The 26,901-nt window shown below is 45.2% G+C and overlaps 2 protein-coding genes across 3 annotated transcripts in view; one reads left to right on the forward strand and one right to left on the reverse strand.

Annotated features, from left to right (window-relative positions):
- PRDM11 (PR/SET domain 11) overlaps window positions 1-6,971 on the reverse strand; it is a 50,118-nt gene extending 43,147 nt beyond the window's left edge. The window contains exon 1 of one of the 2 annotated variants that reach the window (XM_071558603.1): window positions 6,786-6,971. The gene's annotated coding sequence lies outside the window, so the exon portion shown is untranslated. Of the gene's footprint in view, window positions 1-6,282; window positions 6,480-6,785 lie in introns of those variants that run through there. The other variant, XM_071558602.1, reaches the window with a different exon arrangement.
- Window positions 5,309-6,476, forward strand: LOC139673552 (artemin-like). Its single transcript, XM_071559309.1, has 2 exons — window positions 5,309-5,314; window positions 5,754-6,476. Exons 1-2 carry the CDS (start codon window positions 5,309-5,311, stop codon window positions 6,474-6,476), a joined length of 729 nt encoding a protein of 242 aa, XP_071415410.1.
- Window positions 6,972-26,901: the final 19,930 nt, after the last annotated feature.

Raw genomic sequence — 26,901 nt, forward strand, 5'->3', positions numbered from 1 at the left:
CCCCTTTTCCTTGGGGCAGGCAGGAGTCCAGATACTCCAGCATCGGATCTGCCAAGAAATCAGATACCCGTGTGCTGAATTCACCACCACCACCATTTGATCTGCACATTCCCTTCCATACAGAGAGAGAGGTGTTCAGACCCTGTAGATCATAACACAGCTAACTAGAAAAAAATTTCCAGCAGGGGCCAAGCACTTCTGGTCCATTCATGCAACCCCCGCTCCTCAAGTGCATCTTCTACATAAAGGTATTGTGTTGCACAGAAATACCTGGTCCTTTACGCTACAGACAATTTTAAAACACTGATTAACAGAAGCATGGAAGGAGCCCAAGAACTTATTCAATTCCAGTCCAAAAAGCAGAGGACGGATGTCACAGTGACTTCACATATGCAAGTCACTGAAGGACTACAAAACTTCATTAACTACTCTAACAGAATGCAAAAGCAACATTTCAACACCTGACTAGGAATGAGACCTCATTAAAAAAAACCAACCAACCACCAGTTAAGTTCATCAGACCTAAAGAGGAGATACATTAGCATCTGATTCAGTTGGTGCAAGCCCTCAGCGCATCCAGGAGACACAGTAAGTAGATCCACCATTCTGGAGGCACTGCCTTTGCAACAGTGATGCGGCATTAGTTGGTGTTCCTCCGTGCTGAGGGTCAGATACTGCTACACCCATACACCGGCTCTTCACTACAAGAGTTAGGCAAAATTTCTCCAGGAACAAAGCAACTTACCCACACACAGCCCATACATAAGAATGCTCTCTTTCCAGTCAAGAAGGGAAGAGAAATAAGGAATTAAAAAGGTTCTTCAAAAGCTGATAGAAATAACTTGATCTCGGAAAAGATAATCCGCATGCCTAGATGTGAAACATGACAACTACAGAACATATTTTATTATTCATAAAAGTACATTTCTGTGTCATCAGTATCGATCTTTCCTGCAGTCAGTTTCCAAATGTTTTCATTATTTTCATCTGAAAGAATAAAAGGACTGGACTTTGCAAACTGTGGTGTACTGGTGTACTTAACATTATCATTAGCCTTTCCAAGCATGAAGTCTTCAATTTCAAGAAAACAGAAGACCACATGAAGTACTCCAGCAGCCCCAGAAGAAGAGAAATTAAAAAACCCAAACCAAACAACAGCAAATCCCCTTGATATACACAGACATGAGGAAGTCAAGGTTTATTCAAACAAAAGATGTAAAGAGGAACATGCTGGGAATGGAACGGTAATCCTCGTCAAACTCATGACATCTTTTCAGGAAGATGCTATGTACACTTAGTCTGCAGTTGAAGAACCTCCTCTCAGCATATTATGATACAGCTTATATTATACATTTTCAAAATCAAGCTTTATGGTATCAAAAAAAGAATGTACTGAACAATATTTCACATTCATTATCAGCCTACAAATGGCTGATGGCCCTGACCAGTATCACCTCTAATTACCAGCCTTCAACACCCTGAAATGATGTTAGTGGGGGCCACTGGAGCCCCAGATGCCCTGATCCATAGTCAGGAGTCTGGAGATAGTGCTCTGCAGCATGCAGGTTGGCTTGTATTGGGGACAGGCAAAGGATGCTCAGTGTATCAGCTGCCCACTGCACAAGGAAGGAGCATCACTGACCCTCAGGGGATGCTAATTACAGCAATTCTAGAGCTGCCGCAGGAGACAATCCCCCACATCACCTCCCATGCACTTTTACCACTCTGTCCTTATACATCTCCCCCAGTATCCACAGCTGAGTTTCCACAGGCAAACGCCAGCCCCCAGCTGACAGCAGCACAAGCAGACCGGCTGAGCCGCTGGGAGGAGCAGCTCCAGCAGGGCTCGATGCCGAGATTTTAGAACAGCAGCCCCTTCTCTGGGACAAGTCACTACAGGTGAAGTAAAACTAGCCTTGCTGAAAAGCCAAAGCCTAAGGAGGAGAGAAGAAAGAGTGCAAAGAAATAAAGTCATTTATCAGAGTATGTTCAAAATTGGGCGGCTTGGGCTTGTGATAGACCCTTGTGATGGGCCCCTTTACTTATGGTTGTCCATGACCGAGGGACTGCACTGAAACAGTTCTGCAGTATTCATTACCGATCTCTCTCCAGAGGCTGCCAGTTTCTGCAGCTTAAACCTTAAATTATATGTATAATGTTTTTACCTTCTGACTGCAGAGAAACTGCTCTGAGCTTGAAATGCCCGAGTACTGTCTCCAAGCATCGCAGAGAAAGGAGGCATTTGAGCTACAGCTCTGAAGGATACAAACTATCCTGCTCCCACAAATGATTCAATGACCAAGAAGCACAACAGTAAAGCTTTAAGTGTCAATATTAAGTGCTCAACTACCTCTCTGGAGAAACACAGGTTCTTGCAACTATGTGCAGAGATTGGAATGGAAGGATGAAAAATGCCAGTGCTAATAACCACCTTCACTGATTCTAGCTGAAGTCCAAAGCCTACATGGTGAGGACAGAGTCTAGATCTCTAAAAAAATCACATTGCAAACATTATTCTAGATGCCAAGTCAAAATTTACCCCATCATTTCTGCTCTTTTGCCTCCTTGTTCTCAATCCTCCTGGTCTTTTCTATTAGTATTGTAGTAACCACCACATGTTGGGCAATATAAAGAAAAAATTCTCTAAAATTCTCTAAGATGGGATGCTTGTTTTGCTCTCCTCGCCACATTTCGTCACCATCCACCCTGACTGCTCCCACCTTTCAAAGAACTTCTCTGTGTTTTCCATTGCTCTTCGACCTCTTTTACCTGCAAAATTCCTCTCGTTCCAAAGCACTTTTCCCTCATCTTCTTTCTGAAGATGCCATTCAGGGTGATGCAAACTTCTCAGCTTGTCCTCTGCTTTTTCTTTGGGCAGCTGGACTTGCTACTGGAATTCACTTGCACAGGCAAGTTTAACTAGCAGGGATTCCTGGAAAGCAACATTTCACTACGCAGCGTCAGAAGGAACACTGCTCTAGAGGCTTTAATCAAAAACACCTTCAGTAGCAGAGAAGAGGCCACAGGGAGAACGGGAAAGCCTGTGAAATTAAAATGTTCTTTACTTCACTACTGCAGAGAGGTCAGTGCAAGAGGAGGCACTAAAACTGCCTGCAGCTGCACAAGAGCTCTGGTCCAAGAAACTTCACCCACTAAAACGGAGCCTCAGGCAGGAGTGCTGTACAGATGCGCTTGTGATGAATACACCACAAGCATGACAAGGAGCAAAACGTGAAGCAGCAAAGCAAGCATCCTGCAGCAGGGCTGCACAGTGGCAGGCCAAGAGGAATTCTGCCACTTGCCCAACGCAAGCAGATATTGCACATGCTGACTCCCCTTCACTGGCCTGTGCCTCAAGCAGCCCTTAGCCCAGGGGTCTGAATGGTCTGTGCTCAGGTGAATGACCAGATCAGTCAATCAACACTGATGCAAGAAGATACCTCAAGCATACCCTGATGTGCATCCAACTGACTCCAGATTTCTAAAAAATGCCAGAAAGCTGCAATGCAAACTGAAGAATAAAAGTGATGTTTGCTGGTTTTGGCTTTACTTAGGAAAACCACAGGTCTCAGATATGCATGTTCCCAATGCAAAGCTGACATCAGAAGTTCCCACCTGCACTCACACCACTGGGAACAAGAGTCATTAGTTCTCCTGGCTATTCCACCTTCTATCTTCACGTTTTAGCAGCTTGCTTTTTCCTTCTGGAGGTTCCCCAGTTAACCTACAGTATTATGATTTATCAAACAAAAAGCAAACTCAAAACATTTTGCCTTTGGGACTATGTTCAGTTTCTCCGTGGAAATTTTCACACCCATGTTACAACACTGGATTGGCAATAACAATTTTAAATATGCTACTCCAAAACTTCACAAATATTAGGCTGTATTTTAAGAGCTCTGGAAATGGTTCAGCAGCACTTACAGCTGAACCAGCAAGGGATAGCCCTGCTAACAGCAACTTTAAGAACAAAGAGCTAGGTAAAAGCACATACTTCTCTTGCATAAATGCACATGGGGGAAAAAAAGCTGAAAAAACCACAACTCCACTTGGGAATTATCCAGCATGAGATAGGAGTTACAAAAGGAAAAAAAGGGATATTAAAAAAAAACACAAAAGGATAAAGTGTACATGGTACTCTCTATAAAAAGACCAAAGACCTGTTCTTGCCTAGGCATGTTGTTTTCCTTCTCAGTATATATACACTTCAATTCCTGACTCAGGGCAGCAACTTCCACTCACCACAATGCCTATAGCCCCCAACTCACAAAGCCAGCCTGCTGCAGTGGAAGAGCACTCCTGCTTTAGGCTCCTCTTGCAGTGCTCATGGACACAACCTTTACACCGCTCCTCCCATCTCAAGCAGGCCCATCACTTACAAGCAAGGAATATGAGCAACAACCTTTCCCCACAGCATTCCAATAAGATGGACCTTACTTCAGTTCACAAAAAATGTTTCAGAGAAGTTCTTACCTTTGCTGTCATTATTTAAAATCAAGTATTACTCTCACAATAATCCTCCCCTTGAATTGGCAAAACAGTGCAAGTAATTGCTTTCAGCAACCAATAAGGCTTACAAAGAAAGAGTCCCCCCATAAACTGGCTCAGAAAGTACCATGCTTCATGCCCAGTCCACAAAGAAAACAGATGAGCAACAGGCCGGTATCCCAAAACTAGAAAGCTCCACACCAAAGCCAGCACTGAGTCAGGAGCTGCAGGACCTCCTTCATGCCCCACAAACAACCGGAAGGAGCAGCAGCTTTTGACATTACTCCCAGGCATCAGGGAACAGTGAATTCCCCATGTCCTGCTACTCCACACTGCAGTGGGATTGGTCAATTCAGCACCTATCTAGGGCAACCCTCAGCGCCTCCCATGGCTACCACAAATGCATCCTGGTGAGCAGTTCCAGCGATCCAACTCTTCCTTCACTAACGGTCCTTCCTCTGGCCACACCAACAGCCTGAACTCTTTGCAGACTGCACATGACTCAAGAGCCCTACATCACTTAGCCCTGTGCTAAACTATTAGTTTTTAAGCAGGACCACCTTTGGTCCAAGTACACCTTGCAGGAAGCTAACACCCATCACCTGAATACCTTCGTTTTCAATTGCACTTGAAAAGAAAAAACATATAAACCTCATCAGACATGCGTGGCTGCTGTGTAGTTTACAGACAAACGATTAGAAAGTCAGGAGAGAAATTTCCCTTTCCATTTTCACCGCTTATGCTCTTAGTGATTGGACAAACAGAAATTTAGGAGACACGAACCCCAACTCAGGCAGCAAGCTCATGCTCTGCTGGTCTCATGGCGGTGAAGGGCGTCCAACCTCACCAGCAAGACCAGATACAGGGGGTGCTGGATATTTGGGCTTAGGACTCTTTTGCTGCTCAACAAAACACTGAGCACACCTGCAGTGCTGGAAAACAACCCTATCTTACAGTTAGTTTGGTATTTTTCAAGCTAGTTCTGCCAGTTCTCCTCCCATTAATGAGAGGCATTAATCACAGCAAAAGAGGAAGCAACACTAAGCCAACAGTTTTGCCCACAGGCCAGCTTTTGATTTTTTTCCTTCGGGGCATGAAAGGGGACTCTGGAAGCATTTTCTTTTTCCCCTCAGAAATACGACAAGGGATACAGGAGCATTTTCAAGGAAGCTTGAAAGATTCTGTAACTTTAAAAAGAAAATAACAGAGGGGAAAACACGCCTTTGGAGTTTTTCTAGGCGAGTTAACATCGCATCCTGACTAAGCCGAGCAAGGGCAACTCCTCCCCGGCGCTCTGCACGGGGCCCGGGCGATGCTGCGGGCAGGGTGCGGCTCCGACGGCGCTGCCCTTCCCTTCCGCGCGGGTCCCCCCGCCGTTGCCGTTGCCGTTGCCGCCGCTGCCCCCGGGAGCGCCCCGCGCCGCTCCGCCCCCGCGTTCCAATGTGGCGCGCGCCCGCCCGCCCCCGCCGCCCATTGGCCGCGCACCGCGTCAGTCACGGGCCGCGCGGGCGGCCGCGGGGGGGCCGGGCGGGCGCAGCCGCGGCGCGGGCGGCAGCGACGCGGCGGGAGCGGCGGGGACGGGCCGGGCCGGCCCTGCGGTGCCCGCCCTGCGGTGCCCGCCCCGGAGGGGAAAGCGGGGCGGGGAGGGGGAGCGCTACATGCCCGCGGGTCGCCGCCGTCGCCCCCTGCGGGCACCCCTTAGCCGGACCTTTTCCCTGGGGCTGGGACAGGTTCCCCCCCCGCGCTCCGCAGCCATTTTCGTGGCCACCTTGGCTACCAGCGAGGCTGACTCACCTCGGCACTGCGGGCGCGGGGAGCCCGCCTCGGCGTCGGGGGGCCCGCTCCGCCCGGGAGGGGCGGGGGGAGCCCGGCTGGCTGCGCCCTCCCACCCCCCGGCCCCGCTGGCTAGTCCCAGGCGAGGACGGGTCCCGGGGCCGGGCCGGGCTCGGCGGAGGCGGCAGCGGCGGCTCCCTCCCTCCCGGCCGTGACCACCATCTTATTAGCACAGGAAATGACATGGAGAACGGAAGAGAGGGGCGTTCGGGGGCCGAGCCCGGGGACCCCCCGAACCGGGGGGAGGTGCTGCTGGCCCGCCCGGCTCGACCCGGCCCGGATCGCCGAGGCTCTCCCCCGGGCCGCGGCATTCCCGCCGTCCTTCCAAGTACCCGAAGTGGGAAAAGAGAAGGGCGAAAATAGTAAAAAAACAAACCCAAAAAGCCGCACAAAGCGGGGGGGAACAAAAACCCCAAACAAACCCAGAAGAAGCCGAGCAAACCCAAAGAGCCCGCGGTTCCCACCTCCTGCTCTCGAGCCTGCGAGTGCCGCGCGGAGCCGCCGGCGATCTGCGGCCGCCCGGGGCTCGAGGGGGCTCCGCGGCACAGAACCCGCCCGGGCGGCCCGCGGGCACCGCGCGGGGGGAGCCGCCGGCCGGGGGGGCCCGGCCCAGGGGAGACGCCGGGCTCCGCTCCGGGCGCGGCCGCGGCCACCACCTGCCGCCGCCCGACGGCCGCCGCGGAGCCAGGTTCGTACCGGACCGCCCTCACCTTCGGGGCCGCCCGCCCGGCGAGACGTGCCCCCCGCCCGAGGCCGTGCCCCGGGGCTCTCCCGCCAGCCGCGGGCAGGGGCGCAGCTGCCCCGGCGTGGGCGCCCCTCTCACCCCGCTCTCTGCCCGCCCGTCGGGAGAGTTATGCTCTTCTGTGAGGAAAATGTGAACACCAGCGGTGCTTCCCTGATGCTCGGAGCTCGATCATATTTCAAATTACCCCCCAAAAAAGCAACCCATCCAACAGCAACAGCAACAACCAGCCCTACCCTCGAGATCTGTACAGAAATTGCGGGCAACATGACGGATGACAAAAAGTAGGCATAATTTAATAAACAGAGGAAGCATGTCTCACCAATAAAATAAATTCTAAATAAAACCATCTGCAAGCATTAAATTTGAAACAATGCAAACTGTTACTCTGCTCTGCCAAAAGAGGCACAACAGGGGGTAAAGAGAAGGATAGATAAATAGCCATAATTTCCAGTTCCTTTGGTTGACAATGGGCTTGTATGCAAACAGGGCTCTGGTGACAATGTGCCCACTTGGATACTTGGAACTACTTCCCTTTTTCTGTAGCCCTGAGAAACATAATTTTCTGCAGTCCTGAGAAATAAAATACTTTCCTAATATCCTCCACCCTGAGGTGCCTACTATAAAAGTGTAGTGTGGAACAGAGAATAATATTGAATGAGGACAAAAAGTGGAAAAAACCCACAGCCCAAGCAAAATAGAGGCCCTCTTCTGTCATCCTTGAGCTGCTTCCACTTCTGTCACTGAGTGTTGAGGGGTGGCAGAACTTCAGAGTTAGGTCTTGATGTATCAGTTCAGTTGAATTACCTGGCAAAACAGCAAGGAAGGTGATCAACTCTGGTTCAAAACAAGCTTGTTTTGCAAGGCAGCCAGTGTGGCTCAGACGATTATTTGGAAGTTCAAAGGAGTATCACTGATCAGATCTTCAGCTGTTATATGCTTTTTGTTCCTCATTTTTAACCTCTGGGGAGAGGATTCCTTCTCAGAGGAAAAGCGTGCTGTGTAATTTTACCCCTTCCAGTAATTGCAGATAGATGGACTTTGAGGCACTTGCACTTGCCTGGGAAAGACATACCATAATCTGTCAGCACCTTCAGACTCCACAGAATTATTAGAGATCCTAATAGAGCTGCCCTAGTTTTCAGTTTCTGTCTGCATGCTGAAATGTGTGAGAACATTAAATTGGTAGTAAGTGCAACAATGGGTTTGCAAATATGATTGATTAATGAAGCAGGAGAAAAAAATAATAATTAAAAAACCAGAGAAGTAATGCAAATGCACATTAAATGCCATGCTAATTTGGAGTAATAGTTTAATTGTAGCTGGTGTAGTCAAAGGCTGTAAAGTCAGGCTCAAAGGGACGCATAAAGTTTTTGTTTATGAAGAAAATTAAATATGTAAGTACAATATAAATAACAGCTATTATGTCTTTTTGTAAACACAAGCATGCTAATTTACTGCAAAGGAGTTGCTTGTCTTAATGTGTGTCAGTTTCATTCATATGTTTCATAATCAGGTGTGTTGGGTTTGTGGCAAGGTTTGGGTAATGGGGGGAGTTACAGAGGTGGCTTCTGTGAGAAGCTGCCAGAAGCTTGCCCTGTGTCTGATAGAGCTGATTCCAGCCAGATGCAAGATGTACTTGCTGCTGGCCAAGGCTGACCCCATCAGTGAGTGTGGTAGCACCTCTGGGATAACCCATTAAGAAGCGGGGAAAAAACTGCTCAACAGCAATTGCAGTAAGAGAGTTGAGGGAGAATATGTGAGAAAAACAGCTCTCCGGACCCCATGATCAGCTGAAGAAGGTGGGGCAGGAGCTGCTCCAGGCGCCAGAGCAGAGATTCCCTGACAGCCTGTGGAAAAAATGATGGTGAGGCAGGCTGTGCCCCTGCAACACATAGAGGTACATGTTGAAGGAGATACCTACTTTTACCCTCTGAAGGACTTCATGCAGGAGCAGGTGGATGCCCAAATCAGGATGTGACCCCATGGAAAGCCCACACTGGAGCAGGTTTGCTGGCAGGACTTCTGACCCTGCGGGGAACCTGCACAAGAGGAGTTTGTGAAGAACTGCAGCCCATGGAAGGGACCCCATGCTGGAGCAGGGGAAGACTCTGTGGAGTTCTCCACCTGAGGAGTAAGGAGCAGCAGAGAACACATGTGATCTAATCAAAGCCCTTATCCACAGTCCCCCTGCACCACTGAAGGGGAGGAGTTAGAGAACTCAGTAGTAAAATTAACCCCACAAAGAAGGTAGGGGTGGGGGAAGGTGTTTTAATATCTAGTTTTTATTTCTCATTATCCTACTCTGATTTGATTTGTAATAAGCTAGTTTTCTCAAGTTGAGCAATTTTTGCCTGTAATGATAATTGGTGAGTGATGTCTCCCTGTCATTATTTCAAGCCATGAGCCTTTAGTTATACATTCTTTCCACTGTCAGGTTGAGAATGAGGGTGTAGAGTGGCTTTGGTGGGCACCTGGTGTCCTACAAGGGTCAACCCATCACATCAGGCAATAAAATCCCCATGAAGAAGATTTTGTATCTTTTGTGTCTGCAAACTAATTATGAAGGAACACAGTGGAAACATTTACTGTCTCTGCAAAAATGTTACATTTGGGGTTTGGAAAGGATCTCCTTTTTCATCAAACTGCCTCCTTACTTACTGAGAAGACATGGAATTAATTTTTTTTTCATAAGTGCCTTCAGCCCCGACTCCATCACCCACAGCAATTCCCCTCTGTCTGACAGGCTCTCTGAAAAAAAATTTACCAATGGCAACATTGGTTAGGAATGAGGTAGTTACGTTTCTACTTTCCAGTATTATACAGTCAAATCTGTTCCTCCATGAAATGCTGTATAGTCTCCTGCAGAGGCAAAATGTTCCTCTACTCACACTGAGCTTTTGCCAATGGTATAAAAAATAATGCATGCAAAAGTGGATAAAACTGAATTCAACTTGTCAACAACCATGCTTAAATGGTCTTCAGAGCTCAAAGTGCTGGGAGTCGGCAGGTACATCTGTCAGCTGTGAAATTTGACCTCTGCAGCAGAAGAGACTGGATGTATTTTGTTCAATGAGCACATCACTCCCTGAAAAGGCCCAGTGGCTCAGGCCACTGCAAAGAGGGTGGAAGTCAGGACCCATGCTGGAAGTGGACTGGTGGGGGATGCCTGGCTGCCTTCAACAGGGTACCTAAGGAAAGGTGGGAAAACGTGCAGGTTCTTCTGCAAGCTGTCACACATAGCAGCCCTGATATTACTGAATATTCTCTTATTTAAGATTGTCAACATCCTACATAACCACATCAATACCAAGAGACTGACATCTGCTTCCCAAGCTTCAAGGAAGTAGTTGCTTGGGCTTGGAGTTGATTTTCCTCCAGGAAAGGTCACTCTGTTGTGAGCAGAAAGGAAAGTCCTATTGCTGTTACAACACCTTTCCGGCACAGAGGAAAGATTTGAATTTTTGGGATCATCATGCTGAGGCTCTCACTCAGTGTGACAGCTGTTAACCATATTTTAGCATTAAAAACACTGATAAGGGGCCACACAAAAATAAGGTACATTTCTCTTCCACATTGATGGGTTGTTGGATGGTGAAACAGAATACAGATTTTTCTCTTTAAAAATCTACAAATGTCCCACAAAAGAAAAGGAAATTACATGACTGAGAAGGAAACAGCCAGAAACCCATAGTTACAAATTACTGTAGCAGGGTGGGACAGGCACTGAAAGAGGTGCAGGGCAAGAGCTCTTTGAAGAGCATGTAACTGTGCAGAGCTTCAGTTTGTGTTTTGATTTCTGCTGTACAATAGAAACAGTGATGGCCTTTACCCAGCAGTGCTGGTCTTTTTCCCCATCATGCTATATGAGTCTTCCACTGCCAGTAGTAGAATATTCCCTTAGCAATGCAATGCTTTCCTTGATGATTATGGGTGTCACTGGATTGAGCCTGATGAACCATTCCTCACAAAGGCAGATATACATTGTTGAGTTCAACTGCTAAGCAAAAAGCTTCTGGTTGCAACTTTCTACACTTTACTCTCTTCTTCAGGCTTGACCAGTCGTGCCACTGTCTTGAGAGCTAACCAGAGACTGTTCACCCCAGGGCCACGGCAGCTCTGGTGCTAACAAGGGAGCGGGAAAAAGCACTGTTAGGGGCAGTGGGGAGGGAGGGACGATCCTGTCTGGGTTTTAGAATAGTATATGGTGCCAGTATATATATGCCAGGGAGTCCTTCCTGGGAATGCTGTAGAGCTATATTGAAAATTGAGGGTATGGTCTGATGATAGACTATTATGCAGCACAGTAGAGCCACTCCAGCAGTCACACTCCCTTGGGCCACTCCCTCTGAGCTGGATGCCTAATCCAGAAGAGAATTAGCCAGGAAATTACCAACATCAGCACAAGGAGGTGGGTGGACCATGCTATTGGGGGAGAAGAGTGAAGCTGGACATTTCCAATGGCAACAATGAGCTAAGCATCTGCACCTCTGAGGCACTGCTGTCTTTAAGATTTCCTGCTTTGTGGTGAGTGGGTGCTGCCACAGCTACCCAGCCCTGGCTGTGCTGACAAGGCTGTTTGCAAGCCATAAAATGGAGCAGAAAGCTGAACTGAGTTCACAGAACCAGAATATTCTGAGTTGGAAGGGACCCATAAGGATCATCAAATTCAGCTCTTAAGTGAATGCCCTGTATAGGGACCAAACATGTGACTTTGGCATAATTAGCACCATGCTCTAACCAACTGAGTTACTCTCAGGGTCATAATCCACCAAAACAAGAAGAAAGCTGCTCAGTTATCATGATATTGGTACCCAGATTGGTGCCCATGCTTCAGGCTGCAGGGAAGGGAGTAAGAATGAGCACTCAAATCATAGCCAGAAACACAGACATTAAATCCCCTGCCCAAGACCAGTCCTGAAATCTTTGGGATTAGAGGAGGCACATACAAATAACGCCTTCTTCAAACACTAGGGTTCAAGAATTTACTTTTAATGAATAACCAGGACTACTTTCCCATATAAAACGATTCTCTGTAGCTGGCCCATTGTCTGGAAAGCAAGGAATATCTCTGCTCACAAGCACTTCAAAATTCAGTGGTTTGTTTCTAGGCATCCATCACATATTTTGTCAGTCCATAGGAATGTGCACTCCTGTGTATCACAAGTAGCTATCCTGTCTTGAGCCCAATAACTTGTATTTAACTATAAAGCTGTCTTTAAGAAAGACACTGAGTTCTAATCTGCAGAAATCAAGGGATAAAGAATTTATCTTTCCCTTTGTCCTCACCCTCGCATTATGAATGTGGGCTCTCTGTGGATTCTCTGTATGAATTTGGCTGCATCCACCTACTAGCCTACTATGCTTTTCTTTATGCTTTGATACATTGTTGGTATTTTCTTCCTGAGAAGATATTATCTATGCATCATCTAGTCAATTCAAAATATTTCTTTCTGGTTAAATTTTTCTCTTTAAACCTCTCCAAAATATATTCTTACCAGTCCTCATATTGTTTTCCTAAGTTTTGTGTGAACCCTGCTCACATTTTAAATGTTCTTTTAAAAATATTGTTTCCTGAACTGCCCCTGGCTGTATAGGATCTACTTAACCAAAAATACATGTGTATATTTATAGGCAAATATCTCTACAGCTTTGCTTTTAGGATCACCATAGTATTTTGTCATGTCATGAAACTGCAAGTTCCCCATGAAACTGTTTGTCCTTTTAGCCTTTACAGAGCTGCTGTTACCTAGGGAATGTTCCATCACTCCTTGGGAATGGCCTGGGCTTATACTGCTGTGCATGGCACTGAAACCCCTTTCTGGGAGTAGGTCCATGCTTCTGACATCAAGCACTCTCAGATCAGATAGCATAACATCTCCTCTTCCCTAGTTCACTAATCTTGATGTCACCTTTGAATTTTATCAGCACTAATTTTATATTTAACTTTCTGGTCCCTGATTAAGATACTGAATGGGTTAGATGTAAATTCTTCTTAGAAAGTCCTGCAATGTCACCCATTTGCTGAGGATTCTCAACTGACAGTTTAGATTTAAGATCTGAAAAGAACCAGTACTTAATCTAGTTAATGAGTGTATTATTAATATAAATCATACTATTCTGGATTTATTAAATGTCATCTGTACTAAGTTACCAGGTTCTGTGTGGTGACAATACACAGCTTCTTCCTACTCCAGTGGTACAAACTCCTTGCATTTACTTCTAAGCTGGAGAGAAGATAATTCTTTCCTTACACACAGCTAACATGGGGTTTGTACGTTTGGGGCATGATGAATTTGAGAGTGTATCCCAGCTGCTCCTTCCATGCAGCTAGGGGAGCAGCAGCCTGCCTGATACACATGGCCACCAGCTGCCTGGTTTCAGCTGTGGTGCAGGACTGCAGGTCCAGCTTAGTGCTGGGTGCTGTTTGACAGGGATCCAATGTTTGCTTCCCTCCAGCTGTATGCTGAGTGGTAAGACCCCAGGACACTCTGGTCCTCTGCCCAATGGGTCCAATAAATTGCTGAGAAGGCAGCTGTGAATGCTTTCAGCTCCTTCCTGAGATACATGACATTGTGGTATGGAGAGAGCTCCAGATGCTGCTATGTCTTTTTTTTTTTTTTTTTTTTTTTCTGTGTGTCCTGTCCCGTGCATATTAAGCAGTACCTGGAGACAGAGTTCTTGAGAAGGGGATGCAATTTGAGAAAGGTTATTGTTGCTTCAGACCAAGTCTTGCAGTACATGTGGACCTTCTACCCATTCATGTTACTGGGGAGTCACAGGTACTCCCTGCTACTTCTGGGAAGGCTGGGGTGGATTTTCATGATACTTGCTGTGTCATGAGAGAATGGCCCTTGTCAGGCAGCTCTTCCAATTCAACTTCAAGACAATCAGATGGAATGCCTCCTGCACACATCATTTATTAATATTTTATTTATGGGCAGGGCAGGAGTGTTGTACTTCCAGAAACACTAACTTGGAATGTTACAGTCCATGCTACAGTTACCTATTAGCCGGTGTTATCCTTAGCAGGTTATTTTATAAAATAAATTAATACAAATGTACAACCACATCAGAGAGCTCCAAAGCAAATAGTTCCAGGAGATTTTCACAGGCAGAGCCTCTGCCATTCAGTGTTGCACTAGCATATTATGTTACAGGCACTACATTATGAGAACATGGTCTATAAATCTCAGGATTCTGTCTTCCAAATTAGAGACATGTAGATCAAATTTAACTCTGAATTCAAGTTTTATTTAAAGTAGCTAAATTAATCTACATCAAATAAATACTTCCATGTGGTTTTGAAGTCCTAGAGAAAAAAAAAAAAGGATTTTTGTAGCAAATAATTTGTTGCTTGTTTTGTTGCAGTTCAAACCATTTCATGTTGTTCTAATGCATCAGGCTGAAAATTATTCCAACTGGAAACTAATAATAAACAAAAATGCAAAATGACTGTCCAGACCTTATTGTCCATAATGAGAGGAAAATTGGATATAATTATACACCTTTGTGTTTGTTTGTTTTTACTAATCTCATCTGTTGATAACAGCATAATTGAAGACAATCAAATGGCTTTGTAAAAAGAGGATTTACTTAAAGGGCAACATATTGCACTTAACTACAGTATTGAAGAATGTGAGGGCAAAAGTACTTTAATTTTACATTAAAAACAGAATCTGAAGAATAACAGTGGTAAGGAACTACAGTGCTGCCTACTCTCATGACACTTGGTATTTTCCTTAAAGTTTCTGATTACATGGGTTTCTCCACTTTCATTTTAAAAATAGTGCTTTCTTGTCTTCTGGCTAAGAGGCTGCAGAAAGCTGGGGTTTCTGTACAAAATATTTAAAGATTCCTAAGCTAGAATTAAAAATAAGGCATCTGCCTTTTTATTATTACTGTAAATGTCATGATTGTAAAGCTAATCCTGGCAGCTCAGTGGCCAGCTTTCATTGTTGTTGTTCCTGAACTCTGCAGTCCGCCAGCTCTCCTGCCTAATCAGTGTGTTTTAGTCAAGCACCACTTTTTTGTGTTCTGTGTTTGATTAGCACTTGGGTCATTTTACAGTCTCTACATCTTCCATTAATACCACTAATAGTAAGGACTAATAGAAGTAGCAACAATGACCATGATGCAGCATAGTTTCAAAGCAAACAAATTTATACAAAGTATGAACACTACAATTATTCAAGTTGAAGATATCCATCAAAAAAGGCCCATTGAGCTGAAAACAGTGTTTCCATGGGTACCACTTGGAAGGACAAGAGATTTCAAAATCTATAATTTGAAAAAAATAAAAGGGGAAAAAAGGAGTAAAGATTTTTGTCTCAGCTTCTTTGCCCGCTCCTTTTTGTGACTAAAGCTTCATTTTTGGGTGGGGCTAAAATATCATGGGTTTGCACAGTGAAAGCTTCAGTTTCCGAAAAGGCTGAATACTATTTTCTTTAGTAACATTGTTAATTACTTAAGCTTATTGAAAAAAGGCAGTTTGGTTAGTACAAAGTGTCAAAAGTGCTTCTAAGAACAATTTCAGTAAAAACAGATACAAACTGAAGAGTAAATCAGTAAAAGCCTAGGATTTTTTTTTTAACTGTCTCAAAATAAAACCAGATCCAAAACTTTAAAAAAATCCACCAAAATGGATTTTCCTATTTTGGTCAGTTTTAAGAACATTTGAGCAAAGGGATGCATTACCAGTATGGAGTAGATTCCATGGATTTTCCTCCTAAGAATGATTTTATTTTAAATTTTCACTATCAGATTCATCCAGACTTCTCTGAAAATCATTTGTGTTGTGGTTTCATAACTAGCTCTTCGAGCAGGAGAAAGCTGGAGCATTTTATTTCCTCACAATTTAGTTTGTTGATAAGTTAGTACATTATGTATATTCTCTTTCATTGTGTGGCTCATATGGACACATAGGCGCCTACCCCTGTTTGTGCGGGTTCTTCATACTTTAAAGCTGAACGGAGAGAATGCCCAGGCCGCCCCTCTCACCCTTGCACGTTTGAAGTGTCTACTGCCTTCAAATCACGTTTTCAAACCGGCCGGTGCCAAAGGTTTGGAACACCCTTCTCCTGCCCTGCGCTGCTCGCTGTACTGGCTGCCCGTCGGGACGGGATGGGTGCCCTCCATCCCGGGAAAACCCGCGGGGGTCACTGACTGCGACTGCCATTGCTGGGGTCGTGCGGGGCTGCGCCGTCCCACCCAGCCCGTCGCTCGCTCCCGCTCCTTCCTGGCAAGACCCGCCCTCGGCCCCTCTCCCGGCAGCGGGGCACCCCTTCCGCCCTGGCACGGGGTGCGGTGCGGGGTCCAGCTTTGCGGCAGCTCGTCCCGACGTTTCAAGCCCTTATCCCACGATTATGTTGCCTATTTCCTCTGTTTCCCTCGCGTTCCCTGCCGGCCGGCTGCAGCGCTCGCTTCCCCTGCCCTCTGCCGGGCGGCCCTGGCGCTGCCCCCGCAGACTCCGGAATCCCCGCAGCTCCCGCAGCCGGGACCCCCAGCGCGCCCCACTGCGCCAGGGACGCTCAGCTGGCCCAGCAGTGCCGATACATGAGCAGCAAACCGGCTGCATTTGGGGCTTATTAGACAAAAAGCAGCTGTGATTGTCTTGTCCCTGCCACTGCTTCAAGGCAAACGGTATGGAGAGATTATTGCAGCCCTGAATGCCTGAGGGGTGCAAGGACAGAGACTTTTTACCAGGGCCCATAAGTGACAAGGCAACGGGGAATGACTTTAAACTGAGAGCAGGTTTATGTTGGATATTAGGAAGAAATTCTTTACTGTGAAGGTGGTGAGGCACTGGAACAGGTTGTCCAGAGAAGTTGTGGATGCTTCATGCCTGGCGGTGTTCAAGAACCCCTGGGATCGGGCTTTGAGCAACCTGGTGTAGTGGAAGGTGTCCCTTAGAATTGGAACTAAGTGATCTTTAAAGTCCCTTCCAACACAAACCATTCTATGTTTCTATGATTCTATGAAAATTATCCATCAGTTTATATACAACCTAGATTAAAAGCAATTTTATTTTAGGCTGCTACAAAAATTTAATTGCCAATTCCCTCTAGGCCACTCAGTTGCCATAACTACCAATAAACAAAGAATAAAGGAGATAATGAAGTGTTAGAAGATGAGTCCACTCACTTTATGCTCTATTAGGAACACATTAAAGGTTTGCCAAAGATTTAAAAACCCACAATATTTTAAACAAACCTGTTCTTTCTTCAGGTTTCCCAGCGACTGTGCAGGCAGAACAGGAGCTTTAGAGTGGGATCTGGCAAGCTTTCCCTGGAGCTCCTCCTTCACCCGAAGCATAACAAATTAAGTGTAATATTCTTCCCACAAAGGACAGCATTGTTTCTCTTACCTTTGGTGAGTCAGCAGGTGCAAATTGATTTCTGAATAAAGTTGTGTCTCTAAATGTGGAATTTTTAATATTTTTCATGCCCAAGCTCATTTCCAAAGAAGATAGCTTCCTGAGGATAAGAATCAAGTCAGAACAAGATGGAACAATCAGGAAGGTATTCTGGGAGTGGAACAGCCTGTATTAGAGAGTGAACAATGTAGAGCACAAGCCCCTGTCCACCCAGCACTGCCAGTCTCTCAACCTACATCAAAGACTTCTGGATGGCCCTCTGAGAGCTCCAATTGCCCATGTAGGCAGTTGGCTCATGTTAATGTAGCATTAACATTTTCTACATAACTGAAACAATCCAAAATCACTTCTCTTTTTATGTTCACAGTATCATAGAATCATACAAGCATCATCTGGTCCAGCCTTTCTTGGCAAAAGTAAGATCTAGACAAGATAGCTCAGCACCCTGTCCACCTCTGAATCTTAAAATTGTCCAGTATTTGGGAATTCACCACTTTCCTGAGGAGATTATACTAATGCTGACTGACCTTATTGTTAAAAATTTGTCCTCTTGTGTCCAGTCAGAACTTGTACCTGTTACCTCTCACCTTTACCATGTGACTTCTTATAAAAAGGGAGTCTTCATCCTGTTTCTACCAACCCTTTAAATATTGGAACATGATGACAAGATCTCCCTGAAGCCTTATTTTCTCAAGGATGAACAAACTCAGCCCCTCCTCATATGTCAGGCTTCATAGTCCTTTGATCATCTTTGTGGCCCTTCTCTGGACTATCTCAAGACTGTCCACATCTTTTTTTGCACAGTGGGGACCAAAACTGAACTCAGTATTCCAGGTGTGTCCTGAGAAGCACTGAGTAGAGTGGGATGATTTCTTTATCTCTTCTGGTGATACCCTTCTTGATGTAGCCCATTGGTTTTGCTGCTGCATCATCATGCTGTTCAACCATATTGAGCTTCTTACTCATCAGGACCCCCAGGTCCCTTTCCACACAGCTGTTCCACAGCCAGGTAGATCTCAGCTTGTGCTGCACTCATGGATTATGTTTCCTCAGGCGTAAGACCTTAGATTTGTCTTTGTTGAATGCAATTTGTTTTCTATTCTTCTTCTGCCTTTAGTTGGCTCTGTGCAAGAGCTACTCAGTATGTTTGGGTTTCTCCATGATTCAGTCACAGCACTGCTGATGATGCCAAGTGGAGGCTCCTGAGCTGGTCTGGAGCTTGCTGACTCAAGCAATGGAAACAGCCTGTAGCAATGCAGTTCCCGGAGTGGACCACTGCATGGCTAGGTACTATCAGGACACCAAATAGTTATTTTGAAACTATTTCCACTATCCTTATACCACAACACAGTTCACTTGTATGCCATCTTTCACTATGCCGTATGACCACCTATTATGATTTTGCATGTACCACAGCCTCTGAAGTGGTCATTCTAGTTTTAAAAACAGGAGAATATGCACTGTATTTCATCAGACATACAGTGCCAATATATATCAAGCCAATGCTATTTCGCATTTTAAGTTGCAGCGTTTTATTATTTAATTTTTTACTACTGGAAATGAGTTTTGGGCAATCTCTTTATCCGTGGAAATATAGTTTCATGATGTACTTGGCATTTATTCTCCACTTTACTGTTTCCATTCTCTGTGTTGTCCAGATCTCTGTTATGGCACTGTTTCTCCAGCAAGGGGCATGGGAGATCTTTAGCTGAAGCCTAAAGCTACTTCACGGCACCTTGCTGGGTTCTTGGCAAAACAGTTTTCTGTGCATCTCTGAGTCATCTAGAAGGACTGAATCAAATGAATGCTCAAGATACATTGGCAGGCTGCACTCTGATGCTACTCCTATGTGATAGTTTACACCAGTTTGTGTCAAAGACCGGCAGACTTGGATGTGAAAACAGTATTCCTCCTTCATTACTGTTTATGCACTTACAGGGTTCTTCAGTACTTGCCGTGGCACAACACATTCCATTTCGTAAGTGTGCATCTGAAAGCAGGGTTTCACAGATATTGGTACTGAAAGATGAAATATTTCCGCTCATGTTCTGAGCAGCAAGGTCATCATTTGCAGCCTCAAAGCAGCTGCAGTCCTTCTCAAGGCAATGTTAGTGAATATGGCAGAACCTTGAGCATTGCTGCTCTGATCAACATTTCATGGGACGTTTGTTCTAGTTTTTCCTGTCTTTGTGTCCTTCCAGCTCCCCAGTGACAGAGTTGTGATGTAAAAAATCATTATCAAGTCTGAGGACACAGGCATGCATGTTACCTGCTAGGTGGATGTGCCATCAACAGAGTGTGGTGTGTATAGCTCAGACCTGGATGGTGGTGAAGGGGTCATGGGGGAACTGTAAAAGGGCAATGCAACCCTGTGTTGACCAATTAGAAGTACCAAGTTGGGTGGCAGAGGAAGGTACAGCCTCAACTGATGTAGTGAGTTGCTGGTGTGGTGTTGCTGAGTGAGGGGTGACCCAGAACCTGTCCAGTAAACCAGATCCAGGTGGCTAACCTTCTGTATTTCGGTTCCTAGCTGTGGTATCCAATACATGATGTAAACATGTAAACAAATTCTGATCCAAGGTACCATGTAAATCTATTCAGTGGAAAACGTAAGGATTCAGCCAATGGCGGAGCTGATAGGTCTGTATCTGTGACTGGTGTTACCACTTTTCTGTTCCCAGAGTGAATCTCACCACCCTTTTTCCAGGATGAGGGGAAATTTCTTGTTGTGATTATTTTTCATTTATATTATTCAAACTTTGATGGAGAAGATGACCTTGTCCTTTGCAATGCCTACATCCTCTCTGATATCATACTACTCTCTCCCTCATGGTGAGATAGCTTGGACCAGCTGCCTGCTTTTCTGTAGCCCCAGAAAGGGCAACTTTCTGAGAAACTGCTGAAAGAGAGAGACCATTCAAACAATACCTGCAGCAACAGAGTAAGAAGCATTGTGGCTGACTGAGCTTCTCTTCCCTGGGATCAGACTATCACAGATAGGTGGGACACATTTCTCACTCTACTGGTGCCTCTGAAATGGAGGGATTGCTTTAGGTTTGGTAACCACTTGCATTTAATCTTTCTGTCAAAAACTGGTAAAGCTTTTTACCTAGGCCTGTGTTTATCTTTCAACCTGAAGAAGCAGATGTAACAGGTAGATAACTCTCTTACTCAGGAAAAAGCATTCAAAGGGGAAAAACTTAGAGCTTGACAAAAGCAAGTATCAAAAGAAGTAGAAAGTGAACATATACATGAAAGCGAGCAATGCATCTCTTTTGGCAGTGACACACACACTTACTGATACACAGACACACATTCGCACAGATGATTTCTTTGCATCTCACCCAGTGCTTAGGAAATTTGAGGTCTTCTCTTTTCTGTGCAAGTGTATTAGCATACCTCAACATGCAGCCCTTTTAATCGTCCGGGCCTTCCTACATTAGCAAAAGCTTCTCCTGTTATCATGGAAAAATGAGAGGACCATCTTATTTTTCATATCTGGCTGCACAACCTTTGCCCCTTCTGTGGCAGAAGCCATAGCAGCTATAGACTAGCTAAGAAACTTGGCACAAGAAGCGGGGGTGGTCACTATGGGTTCAACCCAGCGGAACAGAGGCAAGCCAGGGTTAATGTCATTTGTCTGAAGATGCAGACTAGGCAGTGAAACTGAAGGTAATCTATTTTTAGCTGTATTTATCTTCGGTATAATCACCCAGGTCCAGACATTCCAGTTTAAGAGGAAATCTTCAGGTCAGATACCTATGAGAAAGGTGACTGGAAGAAGAAAAGAATCATAAGGAAGCAATAAGACTCCTAAGTGCCTTGAGAGACTGCCAATCTCAATAACTAGAGGAAGTCTTAATACTAAAGGAATATGAGCCACTGAATTTCTGGCAGTTCCCAGAGGTGCTTGTGCACAGGCTACTCTCCAGTCAGCAGAAACTGAATATTGATGTGGACTGCTTAGGCTTTGCCCATGTCCTTTCTGGAACACAGACTGCTTCTTCTTCTGGCTGAGATAATGCAATGCTTAAAAAACCCCTTCCTTCTTCAAATTCACCTCTGTAACATCTTGAAACAAGAAGAGCATTTTTGAAGAGCTGCTCTGGCAGAAAAAAATTCTGGCTTTTCAGCTGCCCACATTTCCTGGTAAATTGTACGTCTGGCCATTATCTTGCACAAGCATGTGCAGGATGACCCAGTGAGAGCACCCACTCAGCAGGATCATGCCTGTATATCAAAGACTGTGCCTTTCCACTGGTCAGAGCAGCACTCTAGCAGCCCATCACCGTGTCTCTTCATTCTCTCACCATGCTGTTCAGAAATACTGTTTTCCAGAGCACAGTCTTTTCTCTGTCAGCGCAACCAGAATTTATGTGTGTATATCTTTATTATTTACCGGTCTATCAGGCAGTGAGAGATGAGAAGTTTGTAGACACTGAATTTAAATTTCTTTCTGGATTGTTGCTGGAGTATGGGAGAGCAGCAGGTCAGGAATGCACTTCCTTTGAAACCTTTTGAGATAGTGGACATCATGTTGCCTATTCCTGTTTGGTGAAAAGGCTTTTAAGTCTATCAGTTAGTCAGTTTGTAATGAAAGAATTATCAGCCCCAGTTTAGCCATTTCAGTGATGGGCATTATTCCAGTATAAAAGCACATTTGTAATTCTCCCTCCTGCAAATGGATTCAGGCACAAAGTACCCTGCTCTGTGCAAAAATAACCAAGCCCCAACTGTCTCTGCCTCCACATTCCATCCTTCTCCCCTGTGGTGGGCTAGTGGCCTAGAGAATGGACTGGAGACAGCCTCCCTCTGCCTTTGCCTCTGCCTCTGCCTCTCAATCTCCCACTTCCCTTGCTGTCCCATTTATAATTTAAAAATGCTAATGGAATGATGCCTCCCTTACAGTTTGCAGACAAATCTCAATTTTCCCAAATTTTATTAAAAATTGACATTAACTATTTAGAGAGGTCTTCAGGGAGTTTTTAGAAATCTTTTGAGTATTATCTAGGTGTCCTGATTTAGAAATATTTATCTCTAGTAAAGGATAGAGTAGAATAATGCATTAATCTTTAGGATACTAATATGCCACCTAGTTTTTTTCAGAATACACTGGAGTTTTCTTTGGTGCAGTAGTATTAGAAGTATAATTATGTGATAAAATATCTATAACAATTTTAGGATTTCTTTTGTTCTTAGCACAATTTTATCCACATTATCTGTCTTCATAGTATTGAGTCACAGATTTCTCACCACTTCTTCCAGTTTCCTTTAGAACCTTATTATCCCTTTTTTATGTGTTTGCACAGGTACTCATCAACTCCCTATATACATATTACTGAAATTGTCTCTCTGTAAAGCTCCCCTTAGCCAGGATATTTTGAAAGAAACCAACATTGGTTAGTTAGTTAGTTACTATAAAGCCAAGGTAACTTTTGTAATTTCAAGGGAAGGTGTGTTTTTTTCTTAAATGGCTCCTTTCTCTTTGTTCCTCATCTTTAAATTATCCGGTAAGGACAATAGTCTGTATGCCCACTACAAATTTAACCTAGTTCTGATCACATGTGTTTTGATGGCCCCTAAATGTTCATCTCCGCAGCTAAATTAATTTGTGCTTCTCAGAACAAGACTCCCCATGTCAGGGATACAGAGAGTGCAGGGTGCCAGACAGGACCTTGCCTTGTTCCCCTCTAGCTGTGCAGGTTTAAAGCCTCATGCAGGATCAAAGGGCTTGTGGCAGAGCCTGCCTAGGCCAAACCATGCCATGTGGGCTGCAGGCAGGGTGCAGTGAGGCCCAAAGGCTGATGCTTCTCATAGGAGATCAACAATGCTTCCTGGAGGTCTGGGGTCAAGTTGTGCAGGGTGAGGAATAACTTTTAACACTCCCTGTCACAGTGGTCATTGAACCCATGACACGCATTGCATATGTTGCTTCTTGCAGCTGCCAGTGGCAGGCAGACAGCACTTTTACTGCTCTCTTTGCAGGTGGAGGCATGAGTCACAGACAAACTGATGTGGCCAAAATCACAGAGAAAATCTGCAGCAAGAATTTTTCCCATTTCAGTTGAGTCTCCAGCCTTTGGCTGCATAAACATACTCCCTAGTGTGCAAGCAGATATCCTTGTGGGTATCTGCCACTGCCCACCCTCCAAGGGAACCAGAAATGTGCAACTACATCACAAGCCTCATGTTCCAGCAATTAAATGAAATTCTCACTTCACTACAATGCAAGAGGATCTGTGCTTTCTCCTCCTCTCAGTATAAATCCTAACAAATACAATGGAGCCCTGGGTGGCTGGTTTTTTTGCAGCACGGAAATGTGGTGTGAATGTTACCTTGTAAAGAAATGAGGCCTAAGGAGGATATCTGATTCATTCAGCTCTCTCTAATGTAAAGACAGTTGTTCTGTTCTGCTTCACAGTCACCTGCTGGAATTATTATGGTATTAAAATGGAAACAAATTTTGGCCTTTACAGTTGCCTGTAAAGAGAAGCTCGGGTATGCTGTGCAAAGGACCTTGCTAATATATGACCCAAACAAGCATTTGCTATGCCCAGAAATGGTTTCTGCCTGTAGTCTGCAGGCACATGGAGGACCATGGTCTTCTCCCATGAGACCCTGGAAAGGAAACAAAGGTAAACTAACCCAAGGCAGTGCCTAAATTCTCTTTGCAGCTCTTTGCCCTGACAACTGAACTATTTAGGGGCCACAAATCAGGACTGGTGGGAAAGTGCAAACCACAGTGTAGAAAACATTGAAAAATATTCCATTCTTTGAGGATTTAAAGAAATCTAAGGAGAAGCCAGTTTGCAGGGTGGTACCATTTCCTTCTCAGGAGTGGAGAAGGATCTGATCTGATCCACTTTGTTTGATCTGATTCACTTTCTTTGATCTGACCCACTTTCATGAACAGTAAAGGGATTTAGAAGCACTTTCACACTGCTCCTACAGAGTGAAACCCCTGCAGAGGGTGGAAGAAAGAGGAAACATTTATTGCTGCTGCTGGCCTGGAGACTAATAGAGGGGGATGGGGTTCTAGCAGGAAGCAACAGATGAAAATTCCCACAGCAATAAGTACACTTTACCCCTCCCGAGCAGTTTTCAGCCTGAAGAGGCTCAGAGTCATTTGCTGAGCTGGGCTGAAAAGCATGAGCATCACTGCCATGGTTGTACAGTCGACAGTCAGACTGACTTCAGTGGGTCTGCTCACCAGTAGGGGAAGGATGCCAGTATAAAGCCTCAGCATCCTGAAAGGAAAATAAGAGACGCACCGGCACTACTTCATCTGCATCTGGAGTACATCACAGACTGGCTACAAAAACTCCACAAAGGTTCAGAGCAGAGCATGAGTTAGATCTTGCACTTGGCTGATATGAGATGTGGAAGGAAACTGTGTTTTCTTGGTCTGGAATTCTTGTCAAACAATCAGTTCATGTGGGAAATATGAGTCCTTTGATGACTCATTGTTCCAGATCTTTCTTGTGATATTCAAAATGGTCCAGGGGATTTATCCACACAAATACCATTACACCTGCTGCATAAAACACAACTATGATTACAAGTTGCTTTGAAACTTTCAGGCCTTGTTTCATTCAAAAAATGAAAAACCCCAGTTTGACACCCCACAGTGCAGAGGTGCTGAAGGACAAGCAGTGCCAGCAGAGGTCCTCGTTTCTACCCTGCCTCACTGTGCTTGGGGGTAACTCATGAAAGTGCCATTTCTTCCTCCCTCCACTGTGCCAGTGAGTCCTGCCCAGCTCTGCACCCAGTAGCACCTGACAGCAGTGTCGAAGCCAGTGGTGGAGAGGTGTCACTGGCTGTCAGTGCCTCCTGCCTTGTTACTGCAGGGCTGACAGGCGGGAAGATGCTCTGTTCTCAGACACATGATGGATCCTGTCTGCAGAGATGCATGTGTGTGCCCACAGCTGGTGATCTCTTCTCTGCATCTCAGCTGTCTCTGAGAGCTCTGTTTCTTTGTTTTCTTCTCAGCTTTTCAGGCAGGAATGTGCCCTCTCTTTTTGCTGCTATCATAATATTTTTCTGACCACATCCACATCACGGCATCCTTAGGAGTGTCTTGGCTCTACAAGCCACAGGGTTCATTTAAGTAATTTTAACAGAAGTAATTAAGAAGCAGCACCCCATAGGGAGCAACACACACCTTTCTCAAACTGCAGGGAGGCTCTGGGCTCCTTCTGCCAAAAGCAGCAATTGCCTATGTGTGTTATGAGCATTAGGTGGTGACAAAGGAGCTATATTTCTACAGGATCTCATGTTACTGAACAGATCACACACAGGCTAGGAGAGAAGCCTCTGGTCCACAAATAGTTTCTTTCTCAGCTAATTCCTTCTGCTCATAATCTCTTCAGTCACTGGGTTTGTTGGTTATGTGTCATCAATCCAGCAGCCAACAGCACTCCCATTGCCTCACCCCCAGCATGGGAAGGGTTGACAGGTGTCTCTTCAGAGCCTTCTCCTTGGACTTGCCCAGATTAAACCCTCTGGGCAGAGGTCACACTTATTTGAGGAAAGGGAGAATGAGATCTGCTGCCGCAGTATATGGCACCAGAAGGATGCTGGTAACCTGGGCTGAACCTAGAGAGCAGATGCAAAGGCATGTCAGGGATAGACATATTAGGTGACATAAAGATGAGCCAAGTTGCAATGCTTGTGTAAGCTATGGCTGAGCACCAGTATAGCATCCATCACCTCATGGGACAGCAGGAGAGGAGGGAGAGCATCTAGCTGATTTTAATAGGAAGCTCCATCCGGAAATGACAGCACTAAAGTACGGAAATACAGATAAAATTTAGAGATGAACATGTGGATGCTGGATGTGTGGTTGTGAGAGAGCATCACAGGGGTAAAAAGGAAAGCCAAATTTCAAGTAAAACTGACATAGTGTCAGAAAAAAAATGTTCTGGAAGAAATAATCTCCCTCTGTCTTTTCTGAGGGAAATGGCCCAGAAGTGACCTACTAGGGCTGTTTCATTTTCACCTCCTGACAAAGGGAGATTGTATGCCAATGTGCTAGGTTTCCTCTGAGGAATCTAAATGGAGGTTTTTCCATTCCCAGTCAAAACCTAAAACTGAATGGATGTTAGTCCTCTAAACCTCAGGGGTCCCAGGCAACCCTGACTGCCCTACCATCGGGACCTGAATGCAGAGGTGTTCCCCAGACAGACTAGTACTTTGGAAAGAAAACATCCTTCAACTCACATTCACAATCCCATCAGCCTTGGGTACATGTAGGGACTTCTCACCAGCACCCTTATGCCCCTTGCCTCTCTCTTCAGCTCAGATGGAGGGAGTTTGTGAGACACAGTCTCTGCCCTGCCTTGAGTTGCTTTTTTGAAGTCAATCAGTTTTTCAATAAGATCAGGGGTGAAGGAAGTCACATCTTACCATGTGGTGAATTCTGAAACAGATGTATATGTTTGTAGCCTCAGACAGATAACCAAAA

Source organism: Pithys albifrons, chromosome 6 (genome assembly GCF_047495875.1).
Source record: "Pithys albifrons albifrons isolate INPA30051 chromosome 6, PitAlb_v1, whole genome shotgun sequence".
In the NCBI taxonomy this organism is placed as follows: Eukaryota; Metazoa; Chordata; class Aves; order Passeriformes; family Thamnophilidae; genus Pithys; species Pithys albifrons.